At 34.0% G+C, this 13635-nt stretch overlaps 2 protein-coding genes across 4 annotated transcripts in view; one reads left to right on the forward strand and one right to left on the reverse strand.

Moving 5' to 3' along the window:
• Positions 1-13635, forward strand: part of FAM227B (family with sequence similarity 227 member B) — a 182630-nt gene that overhangs the window by 75366 nt on the left and 93629 nt on the right. Inside the window, exon 12 of one of the 2 annotated variants that reach the window (XM_041743194.1) lies at positions 12031-13036. The exons of the other annotated variant lie outside the window; for it this stretch is intronic. Within the exon in view, the coding sequence (XP_041599128.1) occupies positions 12031-12113 (83 nt within the window). The 3' untranslated portion in view covers positions 12114-13036. Of the gene's footprint in view, positions 1-12030; positions 13037-13635 lie in introns of those variants that run through there. 2 annotated transcript variants of the gene reach the window in all.
• FGF7 (fibroblast growth factor 7) overlaps positions 1-13635 on the reverse strand; it is a 54012-nt gene that overhangs the window by 5495 nt on the left and 34882 nt on the right. The window lies entirely within an intron of this gene.

Genomic DNA, 13635 nt, shown 5'->3' on the forward strand with positions numbered 1-13635 from the left:
AATATATATGTATACACACACACCATTATATATATAATGATTAAGATTTCCTAGTCAACAATAAAGGCTTAACAAAAATCATAAAAATCATTTAACATTTAAAATAATATTATTTGCTGATACCAATTCTTAGCTTTAATGTGCCCAAGAGAGTGCATTTGGTCAGGGACATAATTAAATGTTCTGATTGGCCTAATAACTACTAAACCACTGTCTTCCTTCATTTTAAACTTTAAAATAATTTTTAATTTTCATGCTAACTCACCTATATTAATATGTATCCTCCCAAACTTTAAAATATAAAGCTTAAAAAATTCAAGGAAAAGAAATATTCAAGGAACTGGGATGGGGGGATTTCTGTGTGATGAAGCAAAATTTTTTTCATTATTGACTCCTGAAAAGGCATAAAGGAACCTAAAATGCATATTACTAAGTAAAAGAGGCCAATCTGAAAAGGCTACACACTATATAATTCCAAGTATATGGCATTCTGGAAAAGGCAGATAGTAAAAAGATTAGTGGTTGCCAGGGGTTGGAGGCAAGAGAGAAGGGTAAATGGACAAAGAAAGGGTTTTAGGGCAGTCAAAAATACTCTGCATGATAATATAATGGATACATGTCCAAACTCATAGAATGTACAACATCAAGAGTAAACCCTAATGTAAACTATGGACTTTGGGTGATAATGATGTATCAGTGCAGGTTTATTAATTGTACGGTGGGGGGGGGGTGTTGATAATAAGGGAATCTATGCATATCTGGGGCGGAGGTATATTTAAAAAATCTCTGTACTATTGCCTCATTTTTGCTATGAGCCTAAAGCTGCTCCAAAAATAAGTTCTTAATGAAAAAAATTTAAATGGTAAAGTTAAAACACCTTAAAATCACAAATATTACTGGCAATATGAACAAAGAATTAGCATTAATTACTTTTAAATATTTTATTTATTAGAGAGCACAAGCAGGGTAAGAATCAGAGGAAGAGGGACAAGTAGGCACCCCACTGAGCATGGAGCCCAACGTGGGGGCTCCAACCCAGGATCCTGAGATCATGACCCAAATGGAGGTCATAAAACCAACTGAGCCACCCACACTCCCCCAGCATTAATTTTTAAGATACATGAGGGGAGCACTTAAATTCTGAAAGTAAATTCTGGAGAATTTTTTTAAAAAGGAATAGCAGTTTATATCAAGTTTCCTCACTTATTAAAAGTGTGATACAGGTTTAAATAATAAATAGGCAAAAATATTTAGATAGATTTATGAATGTTAAGCCACAGGGAAAAAAACAGGCAAGTCATTTTGGGTATATTCTCTAGTTTGTAAGGGTGACATCCTAAGTAATTAATTGATTCTATTGTTGACAACATTGTTGACAAAAATATTAACACGGCTAAATGGCCAATTTCCTTGACCTATTGTTTCATTTCTCATGTTCTATTGTATGAACTGACCTTTTTTTTCCTTAACTCTATCATTCTGCTACCACAATCATTGTGTTAACAATTGTACCCATGTAATATGTCTTACATCACAGGGAGCAAATTTGCTGTCACTTACACAAATAAACTTCTCTTAGACATAAATTCAGATCCACAAAAAAGACAAACTCTTATATTTGTCTTATATAAGGCAACAGATAACACTGTAGACAAAAAAAATCATGTACAGTAAGTTTGGTAGCTGCCTTAATATCTGCATACTATATATGTTCTATTTTCTGAGCAACTCCCTGGCATTTTTTTTTTTAACTCCCTGGCTTTTGGTTTAGAGGGCAGGATTTCATAAGCTTACATAGTTCATTCTTCTGCAGATCTTTGTGGATCTGTAAAAACATTACTTCTTATTCTGTATTTGAACAAAAGAGTGGTAACTTTTGTTTCTTCATCCTTGTGTTTTCTGGAGTAAAAGCCACAGCACATGGGACAAACAGATTAGAAAGTCAGGATTGATAGGATACCAATTCTGCCATTACTTAATGTATTCCCAAGCAATCTACTTTTAGATCTGTTAATCTCCTTGTGAAAGATACTTTAAGGTCTATCAATTAAAAATATTATTCATTCAGGAACCTTGCCATTTCCAAGTCTATCTTCATCCCAATTAAAGGTAGAACCTTTAAGGATGGAGCATCTTTTCATATGCTTATTTGCCATCTGCATATCTACTTTGGTAAGATATCTGTTCATATATTTTGCCCACCTGTTAATTAGGTTGCTAAAAATCAAAAGATTTTATTTTTATATCCTTAACCCCAAAATGTGGAGGGATAAGTTTAACAATGTTCTTTACTTGGGGCGCCTGAGCAGCTCAGTCAGTTGAGCAGCAGACCCCTGATTTCGGCTCAGGTCATGATTTCAGGGTCCTGGGATCAAACTTTCTCTTGAGGCTTGAGGCTTCTCTTTCTCTCCCTCTGCCCCTCCCCCTGCTCATGCACTCTTGCTCTCTCTCTCTCTCTCTCTCTAAAATAAATAAATCTTGAAACAAAATTAAAAAAAAAACTCTAAAGTTCTTTGCTTACTTAGTGTCAGAGTGAAACAAAAATCTGGTGGTCAATGGATTGGCAGGGGCCAGAAGAAAGGGGTTTGGAGATGGGACAAATAAGAACATGCTGTCATAACTGGACCTGAAAGGGAGGGTGTCCACATATAATTAACAATACTCCTACCATTCAACAGTTATAATTTATTGATAGTTGTTCCATAAAAGAAAAACCAGCAAACATTATAGGTTCAATTCCCTAATTACAACTGAGCATGAGACATACCCTAAACCTATGCATCAGTATTCTCCTTTTCATGTAACAGAAAATATAATATTGAATAAAGGCAAGAATAGCAGGAGTAAAAGGGACTTGAAGGAAAGGAAAATATTGACTTCATACAGTTTTACAGTGGAAAGACCTTTGGAAACCAATCACTCCTTCTATCCTTAAATAGATAGATTTACTCAATTTTGAAGGTATTGCAAATATGTTGAATCAATACATTTCTTCAGTATTCTTTATTGTGTTAGTACAAATTTAACCTTATTGGATTCTACTGCAAAGTAAATTATTTCCCTTAGATCTTCCTTTAATGAACATGAAGGAGGTAACCTTTAGGAATGTATGCATATTATTCAAAATTGACTTTATGAAAAGTTATAAGGAAACAGACAAACATCAAATTATCTTAGGTTGAAATAAATTTGTTCCATCATGTAAGCAGAGTGATTGCTTAACATGGGAGACAAATCTCTTTTTTTAAGCTAATGTTGGATTAGGACTGTTCAGTGGATATGCTGTACACATGCTGCCTTTAATGCCTGGAGACAGTGATTCAGTGTTTTGAATTGGAAAAGAAGTGAGTTCACTTTCCTCACATCTCTTTATTTTTTTTTTTTTGTTTTTGTTTTTGTTTTTTTCTCACATCTCTTTATTATCTTTCACTCTAAGTAGGTGACACAAAGGACTTTGTGGAGATAGTAACCTCCAGCAGGTCCAGGTTCTCTTACTACTTTTCCCATGAACCCTAGAACCCACTACTGTAAATAACACAATTAATATATTTGGTTGATAATGCTAATCTTATCTTTGGATCACTCTACCCTTAAAAAAAAAAAGGCATGCCCTGTAACTGTTAAATAATAGATCTAAGACAGAACCTTGGAATACACTAAAAGAAATTAGAAGACTAATGAAATCAAAGCCAGCAAGAAAGAAACATGAGTAGATAAATTATTACCAAAACCCGGGAAGTGTAATTCCCATCAAACCAGCATGAAACTCAAAACAGTTACATATTATTGCATAAGTGCTTGTATCAAATATAACTGAAATGTCTTGCATAAGAGAATTGATTCCACACCACCATTATCATGGGGGCAGGGGGAGGCAAATCTTATCAATCCTATATCTATTCTGTAATGATGCAAAAAACACTTAAATGATTTGTCAAAGTAAAAAGCATGTAGTTCATTTAGAGATTTATTCAGAAAACAAAGCATTTAAAAATCTTTAGAAAGTACATTAGTGTGTGGTACAGTGATGCCAATGTTTTCTTTTGAAAGAATTTAAATTGCAACAGCTTATTTCAGCAGGGTTAGAGCTATGCCAGAATTAGAAACAAACTATTCAGCTGTGCAAAAAATAGGATGATTCCAGTGGCATATTACTAACGTATGTCATGGGAACATCGTTGAACTGTATTGAACAGAGTTATATTTCTATGCCAGTTTCCTGACCTTTTCCGTATCATTTATGGTCTCTGGAATACAAAGGGGCTAGTTTTCTCACTGAATCAAACAGGAAGAAATACTCTTCGTTTGCCCTGCAATCCCTATAGGTTCTAAATTGTTATTCAGAAAGGTTTTTTTTTTAAAAAAAAAAAAAGTTTTTTTTTAATCTGATCATGTAGAATACTTACAACTGCTAAATACAACACTTTACTACATTCTAAAAATGGCTCCAAAATTATCACAACAGGTGCAGATGATATTCCAGAATATGTGAGAAAAATATCTCTTCCTATTACCTAGAAAATCTCTCCCATTTTCTGGCTTTTCCCAAAGTCTTAGGTGCCTTCAATAGGAGAGCAAAAGTTTCATTACCTAGGATTAGAGATAAGGTTGAAAATACAAATACAGTATGTACCCATACTGTGACATAAGTGACTATATCTTCTCTGAAAGCAGAATTTGATATTGCTTGAAGGACATGAGCACATGGTACCAAGAATGAAACTGAAAGGGAAAAATGGTCATAAAGGGAAGAAGATATGGAAACTTTCATTAACATTTTACTTACAAAAAAAAAAAAAACATTTTACTTACAGCCATCTCTAGAAGTCAAGACATTTAGGCTTCATCTTATATGTAAAGACACCAGTTTCAGAGATAAACCACGCATCCACCTCATCCCTCTATTCTAACTATTAATATGCTCTGTGAATTTTTGCTGTGTGGTAGATATTTAATATTTTCTTTCCCTCTTTAACTTGTATTAAATGTTTTGCCACACAGACAATAAGATAATTCTAAACACTTTGGTTTCAAATCTTGCTGGTAATCAGCATTGAAAAATTAAAGTGTGATTTAAAGCCACTTTGGCCATTGGTTTTCTTAAGAATTTTTAGGTACACATCCTTAGCTACTAGTCTAAACAATGAGTTCTAATGCAAAATAGTTATATTTTTTCACAGAAATTAAAGGAAAAGGGAAGAAAATAAAACATCTCAGTTTACAGAGGAAGATATTTAAAATATTAAAAAGGAGATCTGGACATCCCAAACTCTTACTAGGTACTCCCAATTGCCCTTTCTGTATCACCAAATATGGACCTAACATTTCTCTTCTGTTCCCATTGCTGTCATATTTAGTCTAGGTCTTATTATTTGTACCTTAACTGTTATTTCAGTTTCTTGCCTAGACTTCTGCCCCCAGGGAACATGTTATAAAAGTTACTGTTTTGCTCCAAAACTTTCAATGGTACACTCTATTAAAAAGCAAAACAAATTAAAACCTCTTATACTTGGAATTCAAAGCCCTCCAAAATTTGATGTAGTCTACTTTTGCAATTGTCTCCCATTGTTTCCCTACAATTTGCATGAGCCGCTGGCCCCAAAAGTCACTGATTTATTCATCTTCCTCTCCCAAACAGATTTCCAGGTACTTTTCCTGCTTCTGCCTACCAGTACCCATAATTATACAGACTCTCTATTTCAGTATTTCCCAAACATTTCCTCATGGACTGGCTGACTGGAATCATGTGATGAAATTTTTAAAAATGTCAAGTGCCCATTCCTACTTGTCAGAAAGTCTGATCCAGTAGGTCTGAGGTGAAGCTTGGGAGTGAGTATCTTAACAGCTTACATTTACTTGAGTGACACTTTTCTTTGAAAGACAAACTGAAATTCAAGCTCCTCCGTTAATGTTTTGCAGAATTTTCCAATCAGCCATCATCTCTTTAAGGGCAACAACTGCTGTACTATGACTTAGCACTAACCTCTGTTCTTCTGTGGTTATTGATAAGTTTAGTCCTTTTTTTCCATCTAAATTATAAGCTATTTGCGGAGACTCTCTTATACTTCTGCAAATCCCTAGTACTTGATACAGAGTTTGTACCTGGAAGGCTTTCATTAAATGCTGAAGTAGGTATGATGACACATAAACCCATAGTAACTAGTGTGTCATATTATAAATCAGCAAATGAAAGTTAGTAATCATTCCAGGATTAAGATTTAATGAGTTTCCTAATCATACTAAATATCAGAAAAACTAAGAATAAAAGATTAACCAGAAGTATTTGTTAAATTTCCTTCTAATTTGCATTATGTTTTTGGAGTTTACCTAATTAGATAAAAAAGCACTCGGAGCACCTGGTTGGCTCAGTCAGTGGAGCATGCGACTCTTGATCTTGGGATTGTGAGTTTGAGCCCCACATTGGGTGTAGAGATTACTTAAAACTATAGCCTTTATTTATTTTTTTCAAATTTATTCATGAGAGGCACAGAGAGAGAGAAAAAGGTAGAGACACAGGCAGAGGGAGAAGCAGGCTCCATGCAGGGAACCCGACGTGGGACTCGATCCCAGGTCTCCAAGATCACGCCCTGGACCAAAGGCAGCGCTAAACCTCTGAGCCACTGGGGCTGCCCAAAAATATAGTCTTTAAAAACAAAAACACAAAATTCCATGGTTAATTCAAACAACAGTCCATCTTAGATTACATTTTATGATGCCAACTCAAAACAATTAAGACAAACTCCAAACATTTCTACTTTTCTAACCAGTTGTAGATTCTCCTTTTTAGTTTTGGCTAAACTTTGCTTCAACATATTTATATTTTTAGCATGCAACACTTCTATGCATAACAACTTTCTCATGCTTTTTGTTTGCTGTATAATATAGCCCAACTATTTATCTGCCTTGCTTAGATCTAGTACATTAAGACTAAGAAGTGAATGCTAGTCCTAATATTTCATGAAATGACTAACAAGTCTCTGTTCTTCTTATCCATGTTACTATGATTTCATAAACATTGAATATGGTTCATCTTAAATAAACATTTATTATTCTATATCATTTCTGAATTTTTTAGCCTATGTAATATATGTCATATCATTCATTCATTTTAATTCCAAGATCTTTCCATTTGTACTGTGTAGTCTTTATTAATGTTGAGCAAAGAGGACATCTGTATTCCAGATGTAGATATATCATGTTGTTTACGCAAAACTATCATAATATGTTCTGTTTTTTGTCTTACTTTCTTCCTGATGATGCCCATTACTTTTTTTGTCTTTTGGCTGCAATTGCACATTAAGATAATATCTTTAGGGAAACATCCAAAGTGATTTCTTCGTGCCTTTTTTGTGAGGAAGTTATTATTAAGAACCCTTTATCTTATAACTTAAATTTTATCATATTACACTCAAACTCATCTGCCAATTTTCCACTTACCTATATACACATGTTCTGTCTACCAGCATTTCATCATTAGCTTATTTCACTAATTTAAAGATATTAGAATAATTTGCAAACTTGGAATTTTTACTGTATATTCTTGCCATTGGGAAATGTTGACTAAGTTGACTCATTTTATTGATCCCCAAGGAATGTCACTGTTACATGTTTTCATTCAAAATATTCATTCAAATTAATTCCTTATTTTGAATTTGTTCCTTTTTCTTCAACCAGTGATTCTTGGAATAAGCTGGGGTAGGAGGTGGGGGCAGGCATTGTTGGGCAAAGAACATCTTTCAGGGAAAAAGTTTTCAGAATCACTTGAACTTTTTAAAACTATACATGGAGCTTCTGATAATTCCTACCTATCCTTAGAAAATCATACCCTGCCTAATCCATTTCTCATTGGACTTATCACGATAATTAGTCAATAATACTGATAGAAGTTTTCTCTATATACAACAGGTATTTGGGAGTGGAAATAGTTCACAAGCTATTCAAAGCCAGGTTTTAATAAGTATCTCACTCCCCCAATAAAAAAGATGAGCTTTGTCCTGGGATCATAATATAGTGACTTTTTTAAAAAGTAACCTTGTTTATTGAGCCACACCAAACAATTCTGAAGATGAAAAATTATGTCTACATGTTTATTTCCTTAAAGAGCATCAACAAATAGGTTTAATTTTCCTCTTGTGGAAACTGTTACCTTTCCTCAACATCTATCCTATAAACATTGTGAATATTTTGTAGCAACATAGGAGTGAGACAGGGAAAATTAAGCAGAATAAACCATATGAGAAAGGCACAGAGGTATAGGAAACTGGTGGCATTTGAGGGTTAGTTGGCTATAGCACATAAACAAGAGGGACTGCCAAGAGAAAAGAACCAAGAAATATAGGCAAGGACTGGATCCCAAAGAGTCTTATGTGCTAGTTGAGTTTAGATTTTTATCCTGTAGAGGATAGGAAGCCACTGTAAAGGTTAGAAAGGTGGTTCTACTAATAGTGTGGGGGATGGCTTGGCAAGAGGCAGGAACAAAGAAGAGATAATAACACTGTCTAGGAAAAAGCAGATGAATGCCTGCTCCAAGGCAAGGGGCTATGGGAAATGAGGTGAGTGTACTTGTTTCCTCAAATAGGTCTATAGAGTATATTTGCATAAATGGTTAATACAGATCCTCAGTCCTATTTTGAGTGGTTTAAAATATAACCTCTTAAAAAAACTCAAAGTATTGCTGATATTTAGAGGACCTGATAATGCCCAGTCTACCATAGCACAGTTCCAGTGTGCCAAAATTGAATGCCTACATTAGGAACTGCAGAGGAAAAATACTTTATTTTGAATGTAAAATCAAGCTTATCATTTATTAATAATCTTCCAGATAGTCAACCCCTTTGTGCATTTCAGTCTTTACTAATCTAAGCTCCTTTCATATCCTGATATTTTAGTTGTTCATCTTTTGAAGTTGTGTTTTAACTTAATTGAAAGCAAAATAAATTAGACAGGAGAAGGAAGAAAAGAGAGGAGTCATAGAATCTGTGAGCAAAAGTAAAAGTCCAGGTTAAGGCCTGCTCTTAACCTTCCTCCCTTGTGCTTTCCTGTTCCATGCCACTGGGAGTGGATCATTCATAAGGAATCAAGACACACAAAGTTAAGATAAAACAAGAGAGTTTTAAGCTATATTTGCCCATGCTGGAAAAAAAGATTGTGGGACTAGATTAAAAATATTTTTGGATAAAGAATGTATCTTTAGCCAGTCTGAGGAAAGAAAGGATTGCAGAACAATCCAATATTATGAAACCCCATCTGAGATATTCTAAATTTAGTAGACATATCTCTTAGGGGTTTACTATTCATCCTGCAAAATACATTTGTAGAAAGGACTTTGAGCAAGATATTTTAAATAATGGGATCCTTTTTTGTGGATTTATATGAGGTTAAGGTACAAGAAAAGCAATAATTGATTTTTCAAAGCCATATCTAGTATGTATATCAGGGTGTCTTAATAACCATATACAGATAGCAAGCTCTCAACTGTTTGATTGGAGATTGATGAATACAATAATTAGCAAGGAAATTAAACTTGAATATATGTCATGTTTTGATCAAGTATCAAATTTTTTTCTCAAAAAAAGAATCAGAATTGACCCTTTTTTTTTTAATGCCTTGAGAGTCTGCATACTGTACCTACTCTATCTGGATACATAGTGCACAAACTCTTCTAGCCAGTGTATATGCAAGGATCTATCTCATATGAACAAGTTAAAAAGGAAGGTAGACAGGACATCTAGCTCTTAAATGTGAAGTGCCATGCCAGGAACTATGCAGTTTCTCAGACCAGCTATTGCCTGCATTGAAAAACAGACATGATATCAAATAAGCCATTGCTCTTTTTATAACTTTAATAATGACCAAGGAGTATGTCTACTTAATAGTTTTAAAATCTAAATAAATGAATCAGTTACAGTTTTGACTGGGTACCTGCCCTGTGTCTAGCATTGTACATGGATCTGTTGTGCAGGATGTAGAGGACACAGAAAACAAGTTGCTAGGTCTGTCTTTGAGAAATGAATTGTTGGGGGTGGAGGCAGAATAGAGACTACAATTGGCCCACATGTCAAGGAAAGCTCTAATTTGCAAAGTAGTAAGGAAGAGAAAAGACCAGTGTCACTAGTCCAGTCAGGGAGGACTCCTGATGGCCTTGAATGGCAATGCTTGAGTCTGGGAGAAACAGACTAGAAGGAAATAGACTTACAAAATGGGAGAAGCAGAGGAAAAGAGCAGTGTGTACAGGGGAAGGCTGGCCTCCCTGGATTAAACAGCATCCCTCCTTTGTGGTCCACAGGGATACCAGCTATCAACACTGGATTTTAGCATAATACAATTGGTGTGGGCAGTAGTCCTTTAAAAAAGAAAAACTAAGAACAAAACCAAACAAATTATGAAAAAAAAAAACAAGCAAAAAATTCTATTATTTGATATTTGCTTCACATACAAAGACCACACAGCTTTGACCTAGAGTATGTCTCTACTCAGGGCAGAAAAATCATATTGCTAAAACAGAGAAGCTCTACAGTTTTTACAAGTGCAAGAAGGATTACAGAATTGTGTAATCATTAATTTACATGACTGGTATCAAGAGTTCTTTTTTTTCTTTTTTAGAATATAATGAATACAATGTGTGTGGGTTAAAATATTTATTTTATGACTTGGCTGTTGCTAGAACATTTTTGGAATTCACTAATACTCCCACCTCAAATATTTGGTAATGATTGCTTGGACTGTGAAGAAATGTCAAAATATAGTAGTAAAAACAAAGTAATCCTAGTATTATAGATTTAGAACTTGAACTAATTTGAGTACATGCATTCCAGACTTTGCAGTGCAGTCAGAGAATATATTTGAACACCAAACACACACCTGAAACAAATAAAATCTATTTCATTCCACAAAAAAACTTTGCCTCCTATAAGCATGACTATACGTGTGTCTCAGCCTATTGTTTATCTGTGTGTGGACAGATCAGTAATCACTGATGCACGATATAATTGTATACAATTATTTGTTTCCAGGGCATTGAGTTTTTCAAACTTTTTTTTCTTTTCCTGGAAGCTTCAGAAGTAACTTGAGTAGGTACTAGAAAAACGATAGCACTTTTCTTCCTCTCTTGAGAGCCCAGAGCCTGCCTCTTCCATGATATGTGATGTTCTGGTCTGACATTCTGTGCACAGGTTGCCACAGCACTAAAAGGACATGAAATCTGTTCTTGGTAGAGACAAACCAGGCGGGGGTGAGGTGTGGTGCCAAGGGAGGAGGCTGATAGCTGTGAAAATTTCATTTATGTACAGTGAATGTGCTGGTAAATATTTAACAATTGACTCTCCAGAAGAAAAGAAAGGACCTAATTTGTAGTATTTGCCAATTTCCATGGTATAAATACTCCCACATATCCAATTTCATACCCTTATCAAGCTACCAACATGGTTTAAGAGAGAAATATGGAGCTGGAAAAAAATGCATACTGTTGGCTCTCAGGAACCAAGATGAACTGGCTCCAGCAAACCACTACCTATAAGTCTCAAGCGCTGTGAAACATAGCCTGGCCTTGGCTCCTGAAAATGCATAAGATCATTTTTTAAAAGCATAAGATAATAATGTACAACACTATACAAATATTATTATAATTATGCCCCAAACTCTCTATGAATTTACTGAAGATAAAAATTTTCAAAACAATAGAAGGGATGTAAAAGAAAACAAGAGGACTTTAAGATACATTAAGATAAAAATATAGGAAATTGTAGCCCCTTTATCAGGAAAGGAAAAGCATTTATCTTTGAAGGTAAAAATGAACCTGCTTAAGTGCTGGTTCATTTTTAAATCACTTTTCCTTCTTTATCTCAAAAAAAGACAAGAAAATAGCACTATAGGAATGTTCAATACATGAGTGAGGAGGTTCAGAATATGCACTGAATAGATTTACTAATTATAGGTGTTAAAATTCTAAAAGAACTTTTGATTTTGCTGCAGGCTAAAGTTGTTAAGAGCCCTGACACAGAGACATGTCTCATGTACAAATCTTTCCTCTAGGACAGCTTATACCTGCAAGCCAACTGAAGTGTTGTAGAAGAAACGGATATACACATGCAGTGCCTCTCCTGGACAAAGACTGAGAGCATTTTGAAACCTCCCAGTAAACTCATAAGATACTTTATAATGTTTATATTCATATCACCAAAGAAGGAGAGGATATGGTCAAATGAATTACCTAAGAGTAGCCTTTTAAAAATAAAACAGAAAATAAGAGTAATCACAGGAATTATCTTATTGATCTGGATAGCATTGAATATTTTTTCTAATCAATGGTAATTTTTCTCAAATAGCCCAATAAAAAGTAATTAAAATATTAATAATTTAAAATAATGATTATAAATAATTAAAATAATTGATTACTTACAACTCTGGATGTTGGGTAGCCTAGTAAGAAAACTGACAAGATACTTGTGCAGGAAAAAAATTGGAATTTATCTGCAAGGATTATTTTTTTGTCTATAAATTGAATTTATAGAATAAATTTCTCAAAGACAAGATTTTAGGAACTTCAAAGGTATCCACAACTGTAACTAATCCCATTCTATTATGAAACATTATCATAAAGTTGATTTTGAGTTTTGTTGTCTGATGTATTACATTTTCACTTACTCTGAAAGTCAGAAAATATGGGAACACAAAGTTCACTCTGATTTCTATAAAGACAAGAGCCTGGCAATGGTAAAAAGCCATTTATAGTCATTGCATTCTTAAAGAGTTTCTTCTAGTGACTATTATCAGAAAATGCATGAAGTGTCTTGAATCTTAAATTGAGAAAGAGGGAACAAGAAAATCTTGGATGAGAAATGATTCAAATAAAATTGAAACCTCTAAATGATAATTAATTAGAAACACAAGTTAACTAGGCTGGAAGTGCATGTTTATGAGTTTAAATGACCTTTAAAGATGACTCAAAGCCAAATAATAGCTTATTTGTAGATTATGACTATTCAAATGTACTCTTTTTTTTGGTACTTTGGTTCCCTTTTCCTTGGGAAACCAGTTATTTATGTTAATTATAAATACATTGACTTATCCATCCTATCAAACCAAAGCCGTATCTCAGCAGCTTTCACTAAGTTTTTAGAGAATTTTTACATATTTTATCTCATTTTATATCCCCAACAACACTTTTGCTATGAAATGAATATCAGGATAAAAAAAACCACTTCAGAAAGTATTACCTACCCAAAGGAAAACAACATCAGTAATACATTTAATACATTTAATGCTATCATTAGCACACATTAACTGGATTATTTTGTTAGAGGGTTTTTTGGTTTTTTGGTTTTTTACTATTATGAACCCTTTCCAAAAACAGGTTTATTTAATACAATACATTTCTGAACCCTCTTAGTTTTAAATAATAAAGCCTCAACATTCGCCTTCTATTTTCTAAATACTGAATCAATAATTCATTGGAAATCTACTATCATTGGTACTTTGGGACCACTTCAAGGACTCTGAAGATCATACTCAATTAATAAACTCATTGTCCAAGTCTGTACTCTGTGGTTTCTCTCCTTCTGAGAAATGGAAATGGATAAAGTTTCTGTTGCTTAAGGAATTTGACAATGCATTCATTCTTTAAGAAACTATAGCTAT

This window comes from Vulpes lagopus, chromosome 2, assembly GCF_018345385.1.
Source record: "Vulpes lagopus strain Blue_001 chromosome 2, ASM1834538v1, whole genome shotgun sequence".
NCBI classification, from domain to species: Eukaryota; Metazoa; Chordata; class Mammalia; order Carnivora; family Canidae; genus Vulpes; species Vulpes lagopus.